The sequence below is a fragment of the Caenorhabditis elegans genome, chromosome V (genome assembly GCF_000002985.6).
Source record: "Caenorhabditis elegans chromosome V".
In the NCBI taxonomy this organism is placed as follows: Eukaryota; Metazoa; Nematoda; class Chromadorea; order Rhabditida; family Rhabditidae; genus Caenorhabditis; species Caenorhabditis elegans.
This window is the reverse complement of record NC_003283.11, coordinates 3,844,407-3,860,694: the sequence shown is the minus strand read 5'-3', so window position 1 is coordinate 3,860,694 and position 16,288 is coordinate 3,844,407. Positions and strand designations below refer to the sequence as shown.

At 34.9% G+C, this 16,288-nt stretch overlaps 4 protein-coding genes and 1 pseudogene across 7 annotated transcripts; all 5 read left to right on the top strand.

The window, feature by feature from the left end:
- Nucleotides 1-451: 451 nt before the first annotated feature.
- Nucleotides 452-2,260, top strand: nhr-189 (Nuclear Hormone Receptor family). The gene is made up of 6 exons (NM_071664.3): nt 452-596; nt 660-756; nt 803-1,167; nt 1,627-1,748; nt 1,794-1,918; nt 1,981-2,260. Exons 1-6 carry the CDS (start codon nt 492-494, stop codon nt 2,232-2,234), a joined length of 1,068 nt encoding a protein of 355 aa, NP_504065.2. The 5' UTR covers nt 452-491; the 3' UTR covers nt 2,235-2,260.
- Nucleotides 2,261-2,833: 573 nt separating this feature from the next.
- Nucleotides 2,834-4,399, top strand: nhr-188 (Nuclear Hormone Receptor family; the record flags this gene model as incomplete). Of its 2 annotated transcripts, none has more annotated exons than NM_071663.2 (6): nt 2,834-2,923; nt 2,989-3,085; nt 3,146-3,519; nt 3,756-3,877; nt 3,927-4,051; nt 4,113-4,399. In NM_071663.2, 6 exons carry the CDS (start codon nt 2,834-2,836, stop codon nt 4,364-4,366), a joined length of 1,062 nt encoding a protein of 353 aa, NP_504064.1. The 2 variants fall into 2 exon arrangements, with proteins under 2 accessions (NP_504064.1, NP_001317819.1); NM_001330816.1 differs by having other exon boundaries at nt 4,236-4,366.
- A 1,348-nt stretch (nt 4,400-5,747) lies between these two features.
- Nucleotides 5,748-8,397, top strand: nhr-186 (Nuclear Hormone Receptor family; the record flags this gene model as incomplete). 2 transcript variants are annotated; one of them, NM_071662.3, is made up of 6 exons in its annotated part: nt 5,748-5,882; nt 6,589-6,700; nt 7,294-7,658; nt 7,708-7,829; nt 7,972-8,096; nt 8,144-8,397. In NM_071662.3, the coding sequence occupies 6 exons, from the start codon at nt 5,748-5,750 to the stop codon at nt 8,395-8,397; spliced, it is 1,113 nt and encodes a 370-aa protein (NP_504063.1). The 2 variants fall into 2 exon arrangements, with proteins under 2 accessions (NP_504063.1, NP_001317818.1); NM_001330815.3 differs by lacking the exon at nt 5,748-5,882 and having other exon boundaries at nt 6,613-6,700.
- A 501-nt stretch (nt 8,398-8,898) lies between these two features.
- btb-21 lies at nt 8,899-10,568 on the top strand (annotated as a pseudogene). The gene is made up of 4 exons: nt 8,899-9,002; nt 9,696-10,038; nt 10,090-10,240; nt 10,291-10,568. Coding segments are annotated over exons 1-4 (876 nt in total).
- A 2,758-nt stretch (nt 10,569-13,326) lies between these two features.
- On the top strand, nt 13,327-16,266 carry nhr-185 (Nuclear Hormone Receptor family). Its single transcript, NM_071660.3, has 6 exons — nt 13,327-13,675; nt 13,754-13,853; nt 14,727-15,028; nt 15,083-15,342; nt 15,626-15,750; nt 15,797-16,266. The coding sequence occupies exons 1-6, from the start codon at nt 13,544-13,546 to the stop codon at nt 16,048-16,050; spliced, it is 1,173 nt and encodes a 390-aa protein (NP_504061.2). The 5' UTR covers nt 13,327-13,543; the 3' UTR covers nt 16,051-16,266.
- The last annotated feature ends 22 nt before the right edge of the window (nt 16,267-16,288 follow it).

Below are 16,288 nucleotides of genomic sequence, written 5' to 3'. Positions count from 1 at the left end.
ATGTTCACCTGCACTCAAAAATTTCATTTTTTATGTGCAAAAACAGCTTCTCTCAAATTAATTTGCCACCAATTTGCAACTTTTGAAAAAAAAATTTAAAATTAATTTAAAAATTAAAGAAATTCCAAAGTGTTACATATATAACACTTCTTTTAAATTAAATATCACTTACAAAAATTTTCAAACATTTGTCAATCCAAAATGTTACGGAAAAATGTGTGTATTTTGAGCCGGAGCTTATTGACACCCTCAAAATAGCCGTGACTAAAAATTATTATTTTCAGAAATCTATAAATCTATGTACGATCACTTTTTTCGTTGTTTGATCTTATGTCCTATCTATAAACATGTTCTTAGAACATTCTAGTTCAGCTGTCTCCCCACGACTCTTTAATTATATAAAAAGAGACCGAGGAAGTCAAAGCCTGTTAAAAAGAGCAAATCCTGCTTTATTCTTTTTTTCATTTTGCTCACTGATTTCCTTATTCAAAATGGAAGATATTGATGAGTTGCCAAGCTTGGCTATGGAATTGAGTACCAGTAATGCTCCGAAATGCACAATTTGTGGGAGAGATGCATCCTGTCATAACTATGGGGTAAATATGTTTTTACTATATTTGTTTTGTCTAAAAGCTTTTTAAACAACATATAAATTTCAGGTTCTCTCGTGCAATGCGTGCAAAATGTTCTTCCGCCGCGTTGTGATTGAGCAGTTAACCTACCACTGCAAGAAATGGAACATGTGCCTTGAAAATTGTAGCTATTTTTATTTGCACACAGTTTTCAATAAATTTATTTACAGCCGGTCAGCCAATTCTTCAATGCAAAGCGTGCCGCTTCGAAAAATGCTTGCAACTTGGGATGACGCTAGGTCAACTCGAGAAGATACAACTTCCTGACTTGATCCATCCCGATTTTAAATCGGATTCTCTAATTAAAAATGTTATGTTTTTAAACTCCACAAAACGCTTCAAATTGTGCAATTTCTACACTTCTGAGGATCCAACACTGGAAGATATGGTTCAAAGAACTAAGCGATCAAGGATGAAGCGAAAAACTGGAAAACAAGTGATATCAGTAGAGGAATGGAGTTTTCAAGCTATTTATATTGCCGTTGAAATGTTTTTGAGTTTGGATTTTATGAATTCTATTGAGAATGATGATAAGGTTGGTCTTTCTCGATTAGGTTTCTTACTGTAGGAGTACGGTAAATGCACCAGGGGTGAGCGGTACGGTAAATGCACCAGGGGTCAAAATTGTGCCTTTTTGAAATTGCTTTTCCGTTTTCTTTTGATATTTTCATAGAATTTGCTTGCTTTTCAAAATAGATGTAGGAACATTCATAGAATGCGTAAAACTTTGCCGATTGAATTTGAAATTCTGAACCTTCCAAAAAAAAGGTACAAAACCACAGTTTGCCAAAAATGTTCGCCAATGGCCGTTTTTTCGGCACATTCGAAAACTTGGCTTATTGCCGTTTTACCGATTTACCGGAAATTTTTAATCCCGGCAATTTGCCGATTTGCCTGAAATTTTCAATTCCGGCAATCTACTGGTTTGCCGATTTGCCGGAAATTTCAAAATTACATCGACAGTCATCTCAATAAAACGGAACGCAATTTATAGATTGTTCTACTTCGAAATTTCTCTTCAAAATCTATGCAACTTGATAGTGCGATGAGGTCTCTGAATGCCAAAGTTGATAGAGTGATAACGCCTGATGGTAATGAAGTTTACTCGGATTTGCTGTAAGTTGCAATTTTCTGGAATAAAAAACTATATTTTTTTCCCAGGTTGGCAATGTTCTCTATTGATTTTCTAAACAGCATACGGAGCAGTTTAGTGGTTCGCGTTGAAGAGCTCAAAGTTACCGAGCAGGAGCACGCTTTGCTAAATTTTTTGCTGTTTTGTAATCCAGGTAATTTAATTTTTCAATTTAACCCAATTCATAAGTTAATTTTTGAAAAAAGCAATTTTCAGCCATCCACCCGTTATCTGAAAGAACTCGAAGACTCCTAGCAACCCGCCAGAAGTCATATAGTTCTGCCCTTCTTCAATATTGCCTTTTAACCTACCAACAATCGGGTCCTTCTAGATTTGCGGACCTTCTGTCACTATCACATGTTATCAATAAGACATCGGAAGACGCTAACAGTCTCACAACACTTTGCCAGATGTACATGCCACAAGTTAAATTGAAAAAATTGTTGATTGATATTTGTATTAATGTATAAAGGTGTTTCTTAAGTTGTAAAATTTTTGTAAAAATCCGTTTTTTATAGTTTTTTTTTAATTAAAAAATATATAATTAAGTTTGAAAACTGCTGAAAATTGAAGCAATCTAAAATTTTGCCAAATGCCAAATTGCCGATAATTTCATAAATCATCAATTGCCGGCATTGATCATCACAACAGCAATACTGCAAATCTGCTCTATCGAACAAATGGGTATCAGAAGATTTAAAAAAAATTATATAATTTTAACAAACCTTGAAAATATTCAACCTTTTTTATATGCATGGTAAAACTGTGGCTAGCCTTTCACAAAATATTTTCCGCATATTTTTTGGTCATTTTCCAAAAGGAAAAATATTTTAAACCAAACTGCCAAAAGTGCTTGATATTAAAACCTCGGTCAGCTTTTAATATCAAGCTCCCAGCTTTCATAATTTGATCTTTTGCACTTACGTCATATTCCTTGAACATTATTGTGCAGCTGCTTTTCTCCTCATTTCCTAAATTATAAATGAGAGACCCAGAAAATGAGAGCTTGAGAAAATGAGCTTAATCTTGCTTTATTAAGTGAGCTTTAGTGAGCTAACTCTCAGTCAACATGAAAGTTTTTAAAACGTTATTGTCAATGGATAGGAGCACTTTAAAATGTTTAATTTGTGGAAGAAATGCATCTTGTCATAATTATGGGGTGAGTTTTTAAAAAAATTTCACTAATAAAATTTTTAAAACATTTGGTTTTTATTCAATTTTCAGGTGCTCACGTGCAATGCGTGCAAAATGTTCTTCCGACGCGTTGTGATTGAGCAGATAACCTACCAGTGCAGGAACTGGAAAAAATGCCTCGAAAATGGTAAGGAACTCTGAAAATATTTTTAAAAACTTCTCGAATGTATCGCCAACGACTTTCCAGCCGATCAGTTCAAACCACGATGCAAAGCTTGTCGCTTTGAAAAATGCGTGAGACTTGGGATGAAGCTTGGCCCAATAGCAATGGAAAAACTTTACAAAACGAAACCGATGAGTCATCCAGATTTTGCAACAAATGCTCTAATCCAAGAAGTTTTGTATTTAAACTACACAAAACGGTACAAATTATGCAATTTCTACACATCGGAGAATCCAACGTTGGAGGAAATGGTTCAAACAACATTCTGGTCAGGGATGAAGCGGAAGACTGAAAAACAAGAAATTTCCGTGGCAGAATGGAGTTTTCAAGCTACTTATATTGCTGTTGAGACGTTTTTAAGTTTGGAATTCATGAATTTAATTGAGAATGATGAAAAGGTTTGTGGGGTATACAAAACCGAAACGGGAGTAAAAAAACGGGAGTCGAGTCGTGGGAGTCACAAAAAAATTAGATTTGTAATTATACCACGTCACTGATTTTTTTTATTTTTTAATGGAATCTATCAAAATTCCTAAAAAAAAACATAGTTAAACAAAAAATTTCCTACCGCCTTTTTGTCGTAAAAGTCTGAAAAAAAATCGGTTTAGTATAGCTTAAGCTTAAGAACTTATAGGTTGTGCTTCTCCGAAATTTCTCCTCGAAATCAATAGTCCTTGATAGTGCAATGAGGGCTCTGAATGCAAAAGTTGATAGAGTGACAACACCAGATGGCGAGGATATTTACTCGGATATAATGTAAATTTTGCACACTTTTTTCTAGATGAACCTGTTCATTTGCTTACAGATTGTCGATGTTCTCCGCTGGATTTTTAAATAGCATACAATGCGGTTTAGTGTCTCGTGTTGCCGAGCTTAAAGTCACCGAGTTGGAGCACGCTATGCTGAGTGTCTTGCTGTTTTGTAATCCAGGTAATTAAGTATTTCAATGTAACCCAATTCATAGGTTAATTATTGAAAAAGCTATTCTCAGCCATCCACCCGTTGTCTGAAAGAACTCGAAGACTGCTAGCAACCCGGCAGAAGTCATATAGTTCTACCCTTCTTCAATATTGCCTCCTATCCTATCAACAATCGGGACCATCTAGATTTGCAGACCTTCTGTCAATATCACACGTGATCAATAAGACATCAGAAGATGCAAACAGTCTTACAACACTTTGCCAGCTGTACTTTCCAAAATCTAAACTTAAACACTTATTAATTGATACTTGTATTAATGCATGATAATTTTTTTTGGGCAAATATGTAAATAAAAATCGGAACATGTATTTACTGACTTTATTGGTTTTGATAACTGCACTTATTAATGGATAAAATACACCTGATTAGAAAGTTATTTTAAAGGTTGAATTTCTTGTCAGCTAAAGCTTTTGCTCATTAAAGAGCAAATGACTAATGCCATATGTGATTTATGTCTTTCTCAGAAGTACAAATCAGAAGCCGGAAGTGATCAGTCTGAACTTTGAGAAGTTATACGAAAGCGGATTAGATTATGAGCATATGTAAAATTTTGAGCCAGATCATTGATATTTGATACATATGAGAGAACAATTTTCTAATGTTTTAAATATTAGACACAATTCCTATTTTGCTCAGAATCAAATTGTTGCTTGTTTTTCAAAGTTTTGAATTTCCTCAAAGTTTTCTTCAATATTACTTATAATATTATTGCACTTCACTATTTTATTTTAGTTGGTTATATCTCGGTTTTTATCAAAAATAACTAACTACATACAAGTGACAGAAAAGAAGAAAACAATTTTTTGTCCATTCGCAATTTTTGAAGAATCAAAACTTATATGAAGACTGTAGGCGCAAAGCAGACGGAGGTCGCCTTGAAGGCAGCGAGGCATTTTGTTCAGGCGCCTACACGGAAGCCTTGCCTATTTCCGATATATTCGTCAAATAAAAATATATACGACAGATCCAAAACTCCCGATAGTTTGTACAACTGTTACGATTGAGATTTTAGACCGCGAATTTAGTCGAATAGTTTTTTGTTTGTACCATATTTTCTCAAATTTTAAAATCGAACTTCCAAAAAAAAAATCGTTTTTTAATCATGATCAATGGAAGATTATGCTAAAAAAACCGATGAAAATTTACAGTTCTCTGTTTTTTTTTTCACTATAAATTCCCAATTACACATCATATTACCCGACATTGTATCTTTTTCACATATTTTCTTTGGGCTCTATCTAGTATAAAACCCCCTAATACGTCTCAGCGAACTACAATTTAGTTCAGTTATTCATACAAATCTCCTTTGCTCTCTTTTTCGGATTTCGTCGATCTTTGAGCAACTAGGCACACAGACGGAAAAAGTGGCAGTGTCTCTCTCGCGGAGCACCACCACCTTTTGTCCATTTCCGATCTTTTGATCACCGCCCATTTTCCTCAAGTTCTCATTTTACTACATTCACACAATTTTGATCTTTACAACTAGACTGCAGTTCTTTCAGGCGCAATTTATAGCGCAAGTTTCAGAAATCAGAAATTTGTGATATTACATTTCTTATCTTATTACATCTCTTTTTGCTCATTTGATCTCCAAAGCTCCTCCTGTCTTAAACTAGGCCTGATATTTAAATAGAATAAATTAGTAATGTCTGCCAACCCTTCGCCTGACTCGTGTGGCTCGGACTATTTGCCGACGGATATGGAGCCGGAAACCAGTGCCGTGAGTGTGTCGGAAAAATGTGCGGTTTGTGGAAAACCGGCGTTCTGCTACAATTATGGGGTAAGTCAACTTTTTTTGAAAGTTTTCTATTTAAAATCAGCGCCTGACATCTACTGGGTCAGCCAAATACACGTATGTACGGAGAGCGGCGCAACCCGGGGAATGTCGGGCGGCAATTAAAAGTTTCGGTAACTCGATAGTTTGGCAAATTCTATTTAAGGTTTTTTAAATTATCGGCATATTTGTCACTTTGCCCGTTTTTCATTTTTGGTATTTTCCGCAATTTCCAATTTTCAAAAATTTTTTCAATTCGATAATTGTCAATTTCAAAAATTTAGCAAGAGTTCAAATATCAGTTTAAAAATTCCTAACAAAATTTTTAAAAGCCCATATATTTTTGAAAAAAAAATTCTACGCATTCTTGTTTGAACTTATTGATATTTCAACTCTCTAGACATCTCTGTCTTGCACTTCTTTTTCTGTCTGCGCTGCCGGCGGAAGTAGCAAATAATGACTGAAGCTTGTACTTCGCTCTTTTGAAAGCTGTGCGAACAGAGCACGTAATTGTAACTCTATTAGTTTTTTTTTTAATACTATTTATTGGCAAAACAAAACCGATAATTTTAAACACATTTTAAAAATAAAAACTTTTTGATCTCATTGATAAATCATTTTTAAAAGCTCAAAAATTGCAAAATCTAGCAACCTGGAACAAAATTCCTACAAATTCCCACTACTACAAACCATGAAATTTTTTGATTTGCAGGTTCTCTCGTGTAATGCGTGCAAAATGTTCTTCCGCCGGGTGGAGGTAGACCACATCACGTATAACTGCAAATATTGGAACACGTGCTACGATGGACAAGAGTATGTTGACGGTAAGGATACATTGTTTAACCTTTTGAAGGAGCCTGTAGAGGGCGACAGGAAAAAGTCTGGAAATGTACAGACTGGGTTGAAAAGAAAATTTCAATTTTTAAATGTGAAGCAAATTTTGGCGAATAAAATTCAATTGTTTAATTTCACTAGTAAATTTGTTGGTAAATTGCATTTTTAATTTTTAAAAAGTTTTGGCGTAAATTTGAAATTTTTGGTGTCATTAAATTTTAGTTTGACATTGCCTAGTTTTCTCAGAAAATTTGAACTTCAGAAAAATTTTATTCCCAGAAAATTTAGACTTCCGCTAAATTTTTCTCAAAAATTCAATTTCCTCTTAACATTTTCTCAGAAAATTTAAATTTCCGCAAAATTTTTGATTCAAAAAACTTGAATTTCTGGTCAAAATGATTTAAACGGAAAATTTAAAATTGCCGCCAATATAGTTTCCTAAAAAAACTTGAACTTCCCGCCAAACGTCTTTATTCAGAAAATGTTTAATTCAAATTTCAATCGAAACTCGGTAAATGCCGGTCGCAAATATTAAAATCTGAAAAAATTCAAATCTATTATCATTTCAGTTTTCATTTTCCAGCCAATAATGTCTCCACGCGATGCCGAGCATGCCGATATCGGCGTTGTATTGACCTCGGCATGAGATATATAGCTCCAGGAAAACCAGACTTGGAACTCGTGAACCAAGTGGATGGAAAACTGAATACACTGCTTCAAGAACTGGTTCTCATGGATGCAAGAAGAAGTCATAAAATCCTGAACTTTTACACATCTGAAAATCCAACTCTAAGACAAATGGTCACAAGGAGCAAAGGGTCACGTATGGTGCTTAAAAAAGCGACGCAGGAGGTGAACATCCATGAATGGAGTTTTCTAACGATTTACGTATCTGTGGAAATGTTTCTGAATCTTGACTTTATGCAGAATATCGACAACGAAGATAAGGTTATTTTGAAAATTAATTTGCAAAATGAGTGAAATTGAAACATTTCAGATTGTGCTTCTACGAGAGTTCTCACTGAAAACCTTGGTGTTAAATAGTGCAATGAGGGCGATTTTGAACAAAACCGACAGAGTTATGACTCCAGACGGGAAGGATGTTTACCCGGATCGATTGTAAGTTTTTATATAGTTTATTAGATATCGCAAACCTTGATCAGTGTCGGCTGCACCCTTTTGAAAAATTTTTTAGGGTTGACTTTTCAAACTTGCTTAACAACTACTCAAATTCCTATAAACTGAAAATGATATATTACAGGCTCCAAATGTTCTCGTTGGATTTTCTCAACAACATCCGCAGCCGGTTGGCAACTCGGTTTAGAGAGCTGAAAGTGAGCAGTGAAGAGCACATGCTCCTCAATTTGATATTATTTTGTAATTCCGGTTAGTTAATTATGTCTTATTAGTATAAAATAATTTGTTTTTTTCAGCCTTACATCCACTGTCTGACGAAACAAAGAAAACGTTGAGCGCTCGTCAAAAAGTGTATAGCTCGGCACTTCTGCAACTGTGCCTATCAACATATCAACAAACTGGGCCATCTCGATTCGCAGATCTCTTGTCAATTTGCCACGTGGTCAACAAGACGGTGGAAGACGTCACGTATCTCACATCTCTTTTCAAACTACAAATGCCGTTTATAGAGTACAAAAAATTGTTTGTAGATGTTGTGCATCTTATATAAAGTGTTTATTTCTTTTTTAGTTTTTTTGTGAAATTGAACATTTTTGCCCAAGTTTATTGCCCAACTTTGGCTCAAAAAACATAAAAAGGTGCGAAAATGACTTAATAACATAGCACAACTTTTCAAACTTGTTGATAACTAGAGCGCTTTATAACGTACTGGCTCACTGGCAAGGATGAAGATCAGTGATTTTTTAACGTTTAAACTTTTTCGCATTAAATTTTTGATGTTATGTGCCAATTCCGTAGCTACAACACAGTCCATAGGAATCTTGGTAAAATGAGTCACTTTTGAGAGTATTATAGTTGACAAAGTTCACTGGCGTTATGAAGTCACAAGGCGGTACATCTTTCTTATCAATTTAAATATTATGATAAGAGAAACGTATCAATTTCTTTTTTTTTCTTTTTTTGGAGTCTTGTATACTTCTCCTTGTTAAAAATTAAATTTAAAAATAAGATCCCCAGCTTTCTTCCGAAGCTAACTTTCATTTTTCAGAACATGAGTTTCAAAAACAGTAAGATTGAATACAAGAGCAAGTTTATCACAATTAACAGCTATACTCAAAATGCAATTGACACGAGCTTAACACAAGGATTGAACTGGTAATGTTGATAAAAATAGATTCAAGCAATGAGACAAGATCGGGGCTTTCGAAAAATAGGCTTCCGTTTTTTTCCCCTTTACAAATGAAATGAAATCGGATGACAACAGTCCAACAACCCATGTAATATTTCTTTTGTTTTTTTTTGTTTTTAATCAATACGCTCATTCATTTATTTTAGCTTGATGAGTATTTTCGATTTGTTAATCATTAAAAATTTTTTGAAGTTCGTTTTCCTCTTCCTAATTGAAAAAAAAACGTTCCTGCTCTGTCAATGAAGGAATAAAATCTCCAGCCGGCCAAAACCGTTTTAACAAATTCTGAATGCAACTTTAACAACTTTAACAACTGTAATAAGTCTGATATTTGTTAGATTATTTCAGGCCAACGATTGTTTGATAGCTATTTAAGTGGCAATACTAATACGTGCTAACAGTAGTATTGATTATTTCCAGTGTATGGACGCGAGTTAACAACGGCTCCAATACATCTGGCAACGCTCATAACATGTATTCGAGTAGGTCAAAAATATTTGCGTGTTGAAAAATTATTTTATGCTTGTGAAATGTGCTGAATGGGATTCTTGAATAGGAAATACCCACCTAAACTTACCTGCTAGCACTTAATACTTTCTCACTTTAACAATTTTTTCCTTTAAAATTGAATTTGGAAATTCAATTGGTATGTTTTTCAGATAGAGGAAATCAGTCTGGTTTTGGTGACAAAGTTCAATGGACATTTGATTGGACTGAATTGCAGGCCAGCGGAATAGATGGTCTGTCAGGCTTGATTACTGTTAGCTCTCATCCGGACCACTCTTCATTTGAACCTATAAAAATTGAAGTCGATTTAATTGATCCCGTACAGAAAGTTGAAGCATCACTGGAAAACTTGATTAATTCCACACTGTCGTTTCAATACTGATACCATACCAAACTACGATTGAAAAGGTTAACTACGACGAAATGTTCTTGCCAACAAATGAAACCGATGCAATTCTTGTTATTGGGGATAAGATGTTGAATGTTAACAAAGCTGTAAGATAGTTTATTGTCTAGTTTTTAAACTTTTTTTCACCGTACTTTCAGTTTCTTTCATTTCACTCTACTTACTTCAGTGCTCTATTCTCATCCAATTACAAAGAAGGTCAAATGTCAGAGATTGAGCTTAAAGATGTGTCTTACGAAAACTTTGCTCTTCTTCTAGGAACTATCTATCCGAATACAATATTTCCAAACGGTATTTATACTATGTTTTGACTACATGAATTGCAATATCATCAGTTGCAGATAAAACCGTGTATAAGATTCTGGATATGGCGGACCGATTTATTCTTCCGTCTGCAATATGGCACGTGGAGTATCATCTGCTCAATAATACCCGAATCAGAAATGAAATGCTGATGTGGTTGGCTGACAGATATGGAATGACGAAACTTCTCGAAAAATCGATTCGTCGGATGAATTCAGTTGAGAGTGCGAAGAAGTTGAAGGCTTCACAGGAATACTCCAAACTTTCCAATGACTCAAAGGCCAAAGTTCTTGATCGCCTTATGGGGCTTATTTAATAAGGCTTGCTTTTTCAATAACCCATTCAACAAAGTTTTTTTTTTATTTCTTAGTTTTTTAAAGGTTGTCTTTACTTCAGCGAGATCTGAACATGTATATTGTACACCAATATATCTAGGGGTTTTTCCCGCTCATAATTTTATTTGAAACTAGGTATTGACGCTTTCCACACAAAATATATTATTTTCAGATTGTTTTGTTTTTAGATCATCGCATATAATACAGCATTATCTTAGTTTTGTAGTTTATATTCATGCGCTTATGAGGATGAAAAAACTAGGAAGTGAGTTAATCCTAGTTAATCCAAAAAAAATGGGCACAGAAACTTGACTAGTATTGATAAGGTTACTGTAGAGTTGACGGTGCGGGTACGGTAGGTGGTGTTTAGACTATAGGATCCACCTAGACGCTCTAAACTACTTAAACTTGAAAGACTAGATTTTTGATGACGGAACGGATTAATGACCATTGAAATACACGTGCTGCTACAGTACTCTACAGTACTCTGTCTCCCTGAGAAATCACACCAATCCTGTGTCAGATTTCGACAGCAATATAGAAAATCGGAATTTTGATAAATAATATAAATTCGTCAGTTAAAAAAAGGATTTACCCGTCATAAACTCTGTATTTACAAGTTGGAGACTTAATCTTCGTTCGGTGCTGTAAACGGATTTCTACTTGTGTACGGTAATCCTGCTTGTTCCATCACATATTAAACACACTTAGCTCTTGACTTTGAACATAAACATGAGTTTTGAAATTTCGTAGATTTTCGCCGCTGTCTTCTTTCAACATAAGTCTTGTAAGTTCCCTAAAACTAAAACTATTCCAAAAAAGATTTTCTGGCAAGTTGGATTCTGCAATTCAAAACCAGCGTCACGGATCACATTATGTAAATTATTTGCGAGAAAATAGATCAACATTGTAGATTAGATACGTGTGTAATTTTCAGCGTCACAAATCTTCGGGCCTGAGAAGTCTTAGAAAATAAACTAGATCAGCGCAGATCCGGACAACAAAGACGTTTCGACGTCATAAGTCATTTCGTATTTTCAGATCAGATCAAAATATATTATCTTGGTTGTTTGCTCAAATTTCTAATAATCGAATTTCAAAAATTCTTGTTTTGAAATAGAATTTTTTACTATGACGGAATAATCAGGCTTACCGTTACCGTAGTCCCGAGAGATATCAGCTTACACCGCTAATCGGATATTAAGCCTAGATTTTAGTATGGATATAGATTTTGTACCGGATAAATGTGGTAAACTTTTATCCGACACATTACTTAATTTCACAAATGCATGGCGTCATGGAAGCATCCGCATTTAAAGATGAAGTAGCGTCAGTGGGGAAATTGCTTTAAAACATGCCTATGGTACCACAATGACCGAATATCATGATAAAAAAATTCAAAAAAATTTTCTAAATTTTATATGATTTTTTGAAAATTGAAAAAATCTCAGTTTCCGCCTAATTCCTATTTGAATTACCGCCTATTGGATTTGTTCGATGGAGCGCGCTTGCACGTTTTTAAATTTATTTATTTTATTTTTTGTTATTTTCCACCGATTTTAATGTTTCCGGTGTATTTTTGCTTGAATTTTATGAAAAAGTAAAATGAAATGCAAATTTTTGATTAAAAAGCACGCTGACAGGCGTATACCTACTATGGTGGTTTTGTAGCAGGCGATAACAGGCGACAGAGTCACGTAACATGCGACAGTCTGCCTTGTCACATGCCTACCAATACCTACGTGCCTGCCAACTTGCCTACATTTCATTAATAATGTGGTGTTATCGGTAAGTTGGCAAAAAAGTATCAAGCTTTGGAAAAAGCGGCGACAGGGGATACTCTAACAAGGGAAAGCTCTGAACTCGTTATCGGACTTCGTTACGCCACTATATACATTCGATAGAGAATAGTTACAGATGATCACTCCAAAAAATTTAGCTGCTTCAGAGCAGGTTCGACCAAGTTACGACATTTTGAAAGTGCCAAAATACCCTTTTTAAAAATTCCAAAAAATTCAAAAAAACTATTTTTTTCTAAAAGTTGATATAAATGTTTTCAAATAGTTGGAAATGATGGAAAAATTATACCATTTTTGAGAATTATGAACAAGTTTCAGTTCATAATTCTCAAAAAAACCCTTGAATTAATCTACATGAACTTTTTTGAATTTTTCTCAAGATATGTATATTATTTTAAGGGTTTTTTTGAGAGTGATGGGCTAAAACTTGTATAATATATGTTTTTTATTATTTTAAATCGATTACAACTATTTTTATCAACTTTCAGAAAAACAATTTTTCAGTGAAAATTTTAGATTTTTTTCAAAGGATTTTTTTTTCGGCAACTTCAAAGTGTCGTAACTTGGTCGAACTTGCTTTGAAGCAGCTAAATTTTTTGGAGTGATCATCTGTAACCATTCTCTATCGAATGTATACAGTGGCGTAACGAAGTCCGATAACGAGTTCAGAGCCTTCCCTTGTAAGAGTTTTCTTGAGAATGTGATCTGTCGGATAAACAACTAAGTCACTGTTCTTCGGATTAAAGCTTGAACAAAAAAATGTAAACTTTTCGACCAAATTTGCATTGTTAGGCACAAGTACGTCCAAAACTTTGAACCGCCATAACTTTTTTTTGAGAAATTTTAGGATCTATTTTAGGATTTATCACAAAAATCGGTAGTTTTGGGTTTTGGGTCTAAAAATCAAAGTTTCAGCTTTCGGTACTCTACCTTTTATTACAGAAACTCAATTTTTTCCGTGTTGCTCAAGAACATTTATCTTTCAATAAACGAACAATAATCATCTAAACACTTTCTCAATCCAAATCCAACCTCAACAAAATTTTTTGGCGTCTCTTGCAACGAGATATCTATCCATCGTTGAGCTGAATCAAAAAAAGTCCGGGCGGTGCCCAACGAAAAGCGGATTGGTCTGGAAATGTGATCAAGAGGCGAATATGCGGCAGAGTCTACTGTCATTTGTAGGCAGGCTGCTACCCATGTCGAGTGACACGTCCGTTCAATTAGTACCAAATTGTTCTATTCAATGCTCGGTTTGCTGTCAACTAGCGTTCGGACTGAATTATGGTGTGAGTTTGGGTACGTAGTGAGAAAATGAAAATGTTTTGTTGGTCTCCTACATTATGCATTATACATTATTATTTAAGGTACCATCCTGCAATGCTTGCAAAATGTTTTTTCGCAGAATGAACATCATTAAGCCATCGTATACTTGCCTTGCAGACGGTTCATGTTACACAAATTTTGGTACGTTACACGATTCGCGAAAAAAGTTTTTTTCTGACAAATAGTGTCCAGCCGCTGTGACATTGACAAGTCGGTAAAATTTCAACTTTTAACTACATAATTTTAGGTCATTTTTTGAGCCGCCATAAGTTTTTTTGAGATGTTTTCAAGAAGTTTCATTATGAAATTCGGTGTTTTCAAGCAATATCGCCTCTAATAAAACAATAAAAAAGATTCGACTAGACCACCTTTAACTCAAACAAGTTGTGAAAAAATGTAATTTGTAATATGAATAATTTCATCATTATTTGTATTTTAAAGCTTTTACTGTGAAAATACACTTTATAGTTACAGTTATAAAAATTCTCTGCGAAACAAAATTACACGCTTTTGTTAGGGTTATAGTAAGAAGTATCGTTATAATTTCCAGGAAGTGCCTACCTTGCCAAGACGCCAAACATTATAGAAATAATACTGTCAATTTAAAAAAAGAGGAAATACAATTCGATAATTGTTGGCCTCCGTGATATTCTATACCATAATTTTTTCGATTTATTTATAGTTATTGAACACTTCAAAATACTGAACCTTTAGAAATACTAAAATTTTTAGTTTTAATGAGAAAATCCAATAATTACAGTGCGATTATCCAACTTATCCCCTACGGTTTTTTGTCTTTCTTATAGACTTTTATTTATACCTCTAAAAATAGATTACCACAAGGATTTTTTCAACCTTAAGCATGTCACAAAATTTAAGCGGAGGCAAAGATATAGCTACGGTAAAAGAAGCTTTGCGCATCTTATCCCACGTAAACTTTATCGGATTTTACCCTAGGTTAAGAACGAGTTTGTTAATCTTTAAAAAAAACTTTTGAAAATGAAATCATCTCAGGTTTTACTCACGGTCGCCCGAAATGCCGATCATGCAGATTCCGAAAATGCTTAGATGTTGGCATGAAGTATCGGAGCACGGAAGAAGAAGATGAGATGATGTTAATAATGTTAAAATCAAGCACAGCTCAGCTGCAACCAGATATTTTTGTGACAGTTGCCGATGAACTTTACGGTTCGATAAACTCTCTGCGACAACTTGATGCACGGAGAGCTATGAACCTGGAGACGATGAGAAGTGATGAGGATCCGACAATTGAAGATTTGATTAAGAAAAGTATTCGAGGATTCACTACAATTCAGGTAGGTCAAACGCCTTTTTTCCATGTTTTATTTAAATTTCCAACAAATGTTCAGAATCCCGGATCATCTCAACTTGTCCATCAAGCCGATCAAGTTCTATCACAATGGACATTTTTCGGAATCTGGACATCTGTAGAGTTTCTGAATAGTCTTGATTTCATGTCACTTCTAGGCATCGAAGACAAACTAATTGTGCTCAAAAGTTTTGCTCTGAGCTCTTACCTCCTTTCTTCAGCTTTTCATTCTTGCTCTAGATGCTGTGATCGACTGGTAAACCCCGACGGAACAGAGCTGTATTCTTCTAGAATAAGAGAGTAGGTTGGAAGTCATTGTGGGCTCTCAAGATCGCTACCATTAGTGGTCCGACATCTACCGGGCTCAGCTTCACACAATGTTCAATTTGCAATGTCAGTAATGCGCTGTCATGCCTACAGAAAACTAGTGCGGCGCGGAACTCGGTAGATATTGGGCCATGATATAGGGACAACAGAGTAGTTTACCACGGACCTCGATCAATGTCGGGTGCGCTGTTATCATGGTATTAATGGCACTTCACATTTTGAAAGTTAAATATCTCGGCAAATTCTACTTTTTCAGAATGTCGGAATTTTCCAAAGACTACGCGGACCGGATACAAGAAATGCTCGTCACCAAAATATGTGGATTATGCTTAACTCCAGAGGAGTACATCCTAACTCAGATCATACTTTTTTGCACACCAAGTAAATCAACTTTCAGCTCTAACTATCAAACTTATATGAATTGCAGGACTAACCGGATTATCACAGTTTGCGCAAGAGATCATAGGCGAGCAACAGAAAAAGTACTGTAATTCCCTATTGGAGTACTGTAAGCTGACAAGAAATACTCGGGGACCTGCGAGGTTTCAAGAAATTATATCGATTGGGAGTGTGCTTGCACAATGTTTTGAGGATGTGCAACACCTGTCAACCGTGCTGAAACTGTTTTATCCAGATTCTTATAATAATAAGAAATTATTCGCGGATATTTTGCATAAATAAAAATTGTGCCGCGCCTTCTGTATAGTACGGCTCGGAACCCGAAAAGTGTCGGCTGTGGCGAAAGAAGGTGGCGTTCGCTCTATGTGCTGTAAACACCAATCTTTTGATTTTTCATCATAGTGAAGACATAAGGCGAAATTAAATTCGAATTTCTCGAAAAAATGTTTTAAAATTTGAAATATGAATTTCCTGCCAGAATGAATGTCTAGTTTCTAATAAGCAAAATATTTTCTGAGAA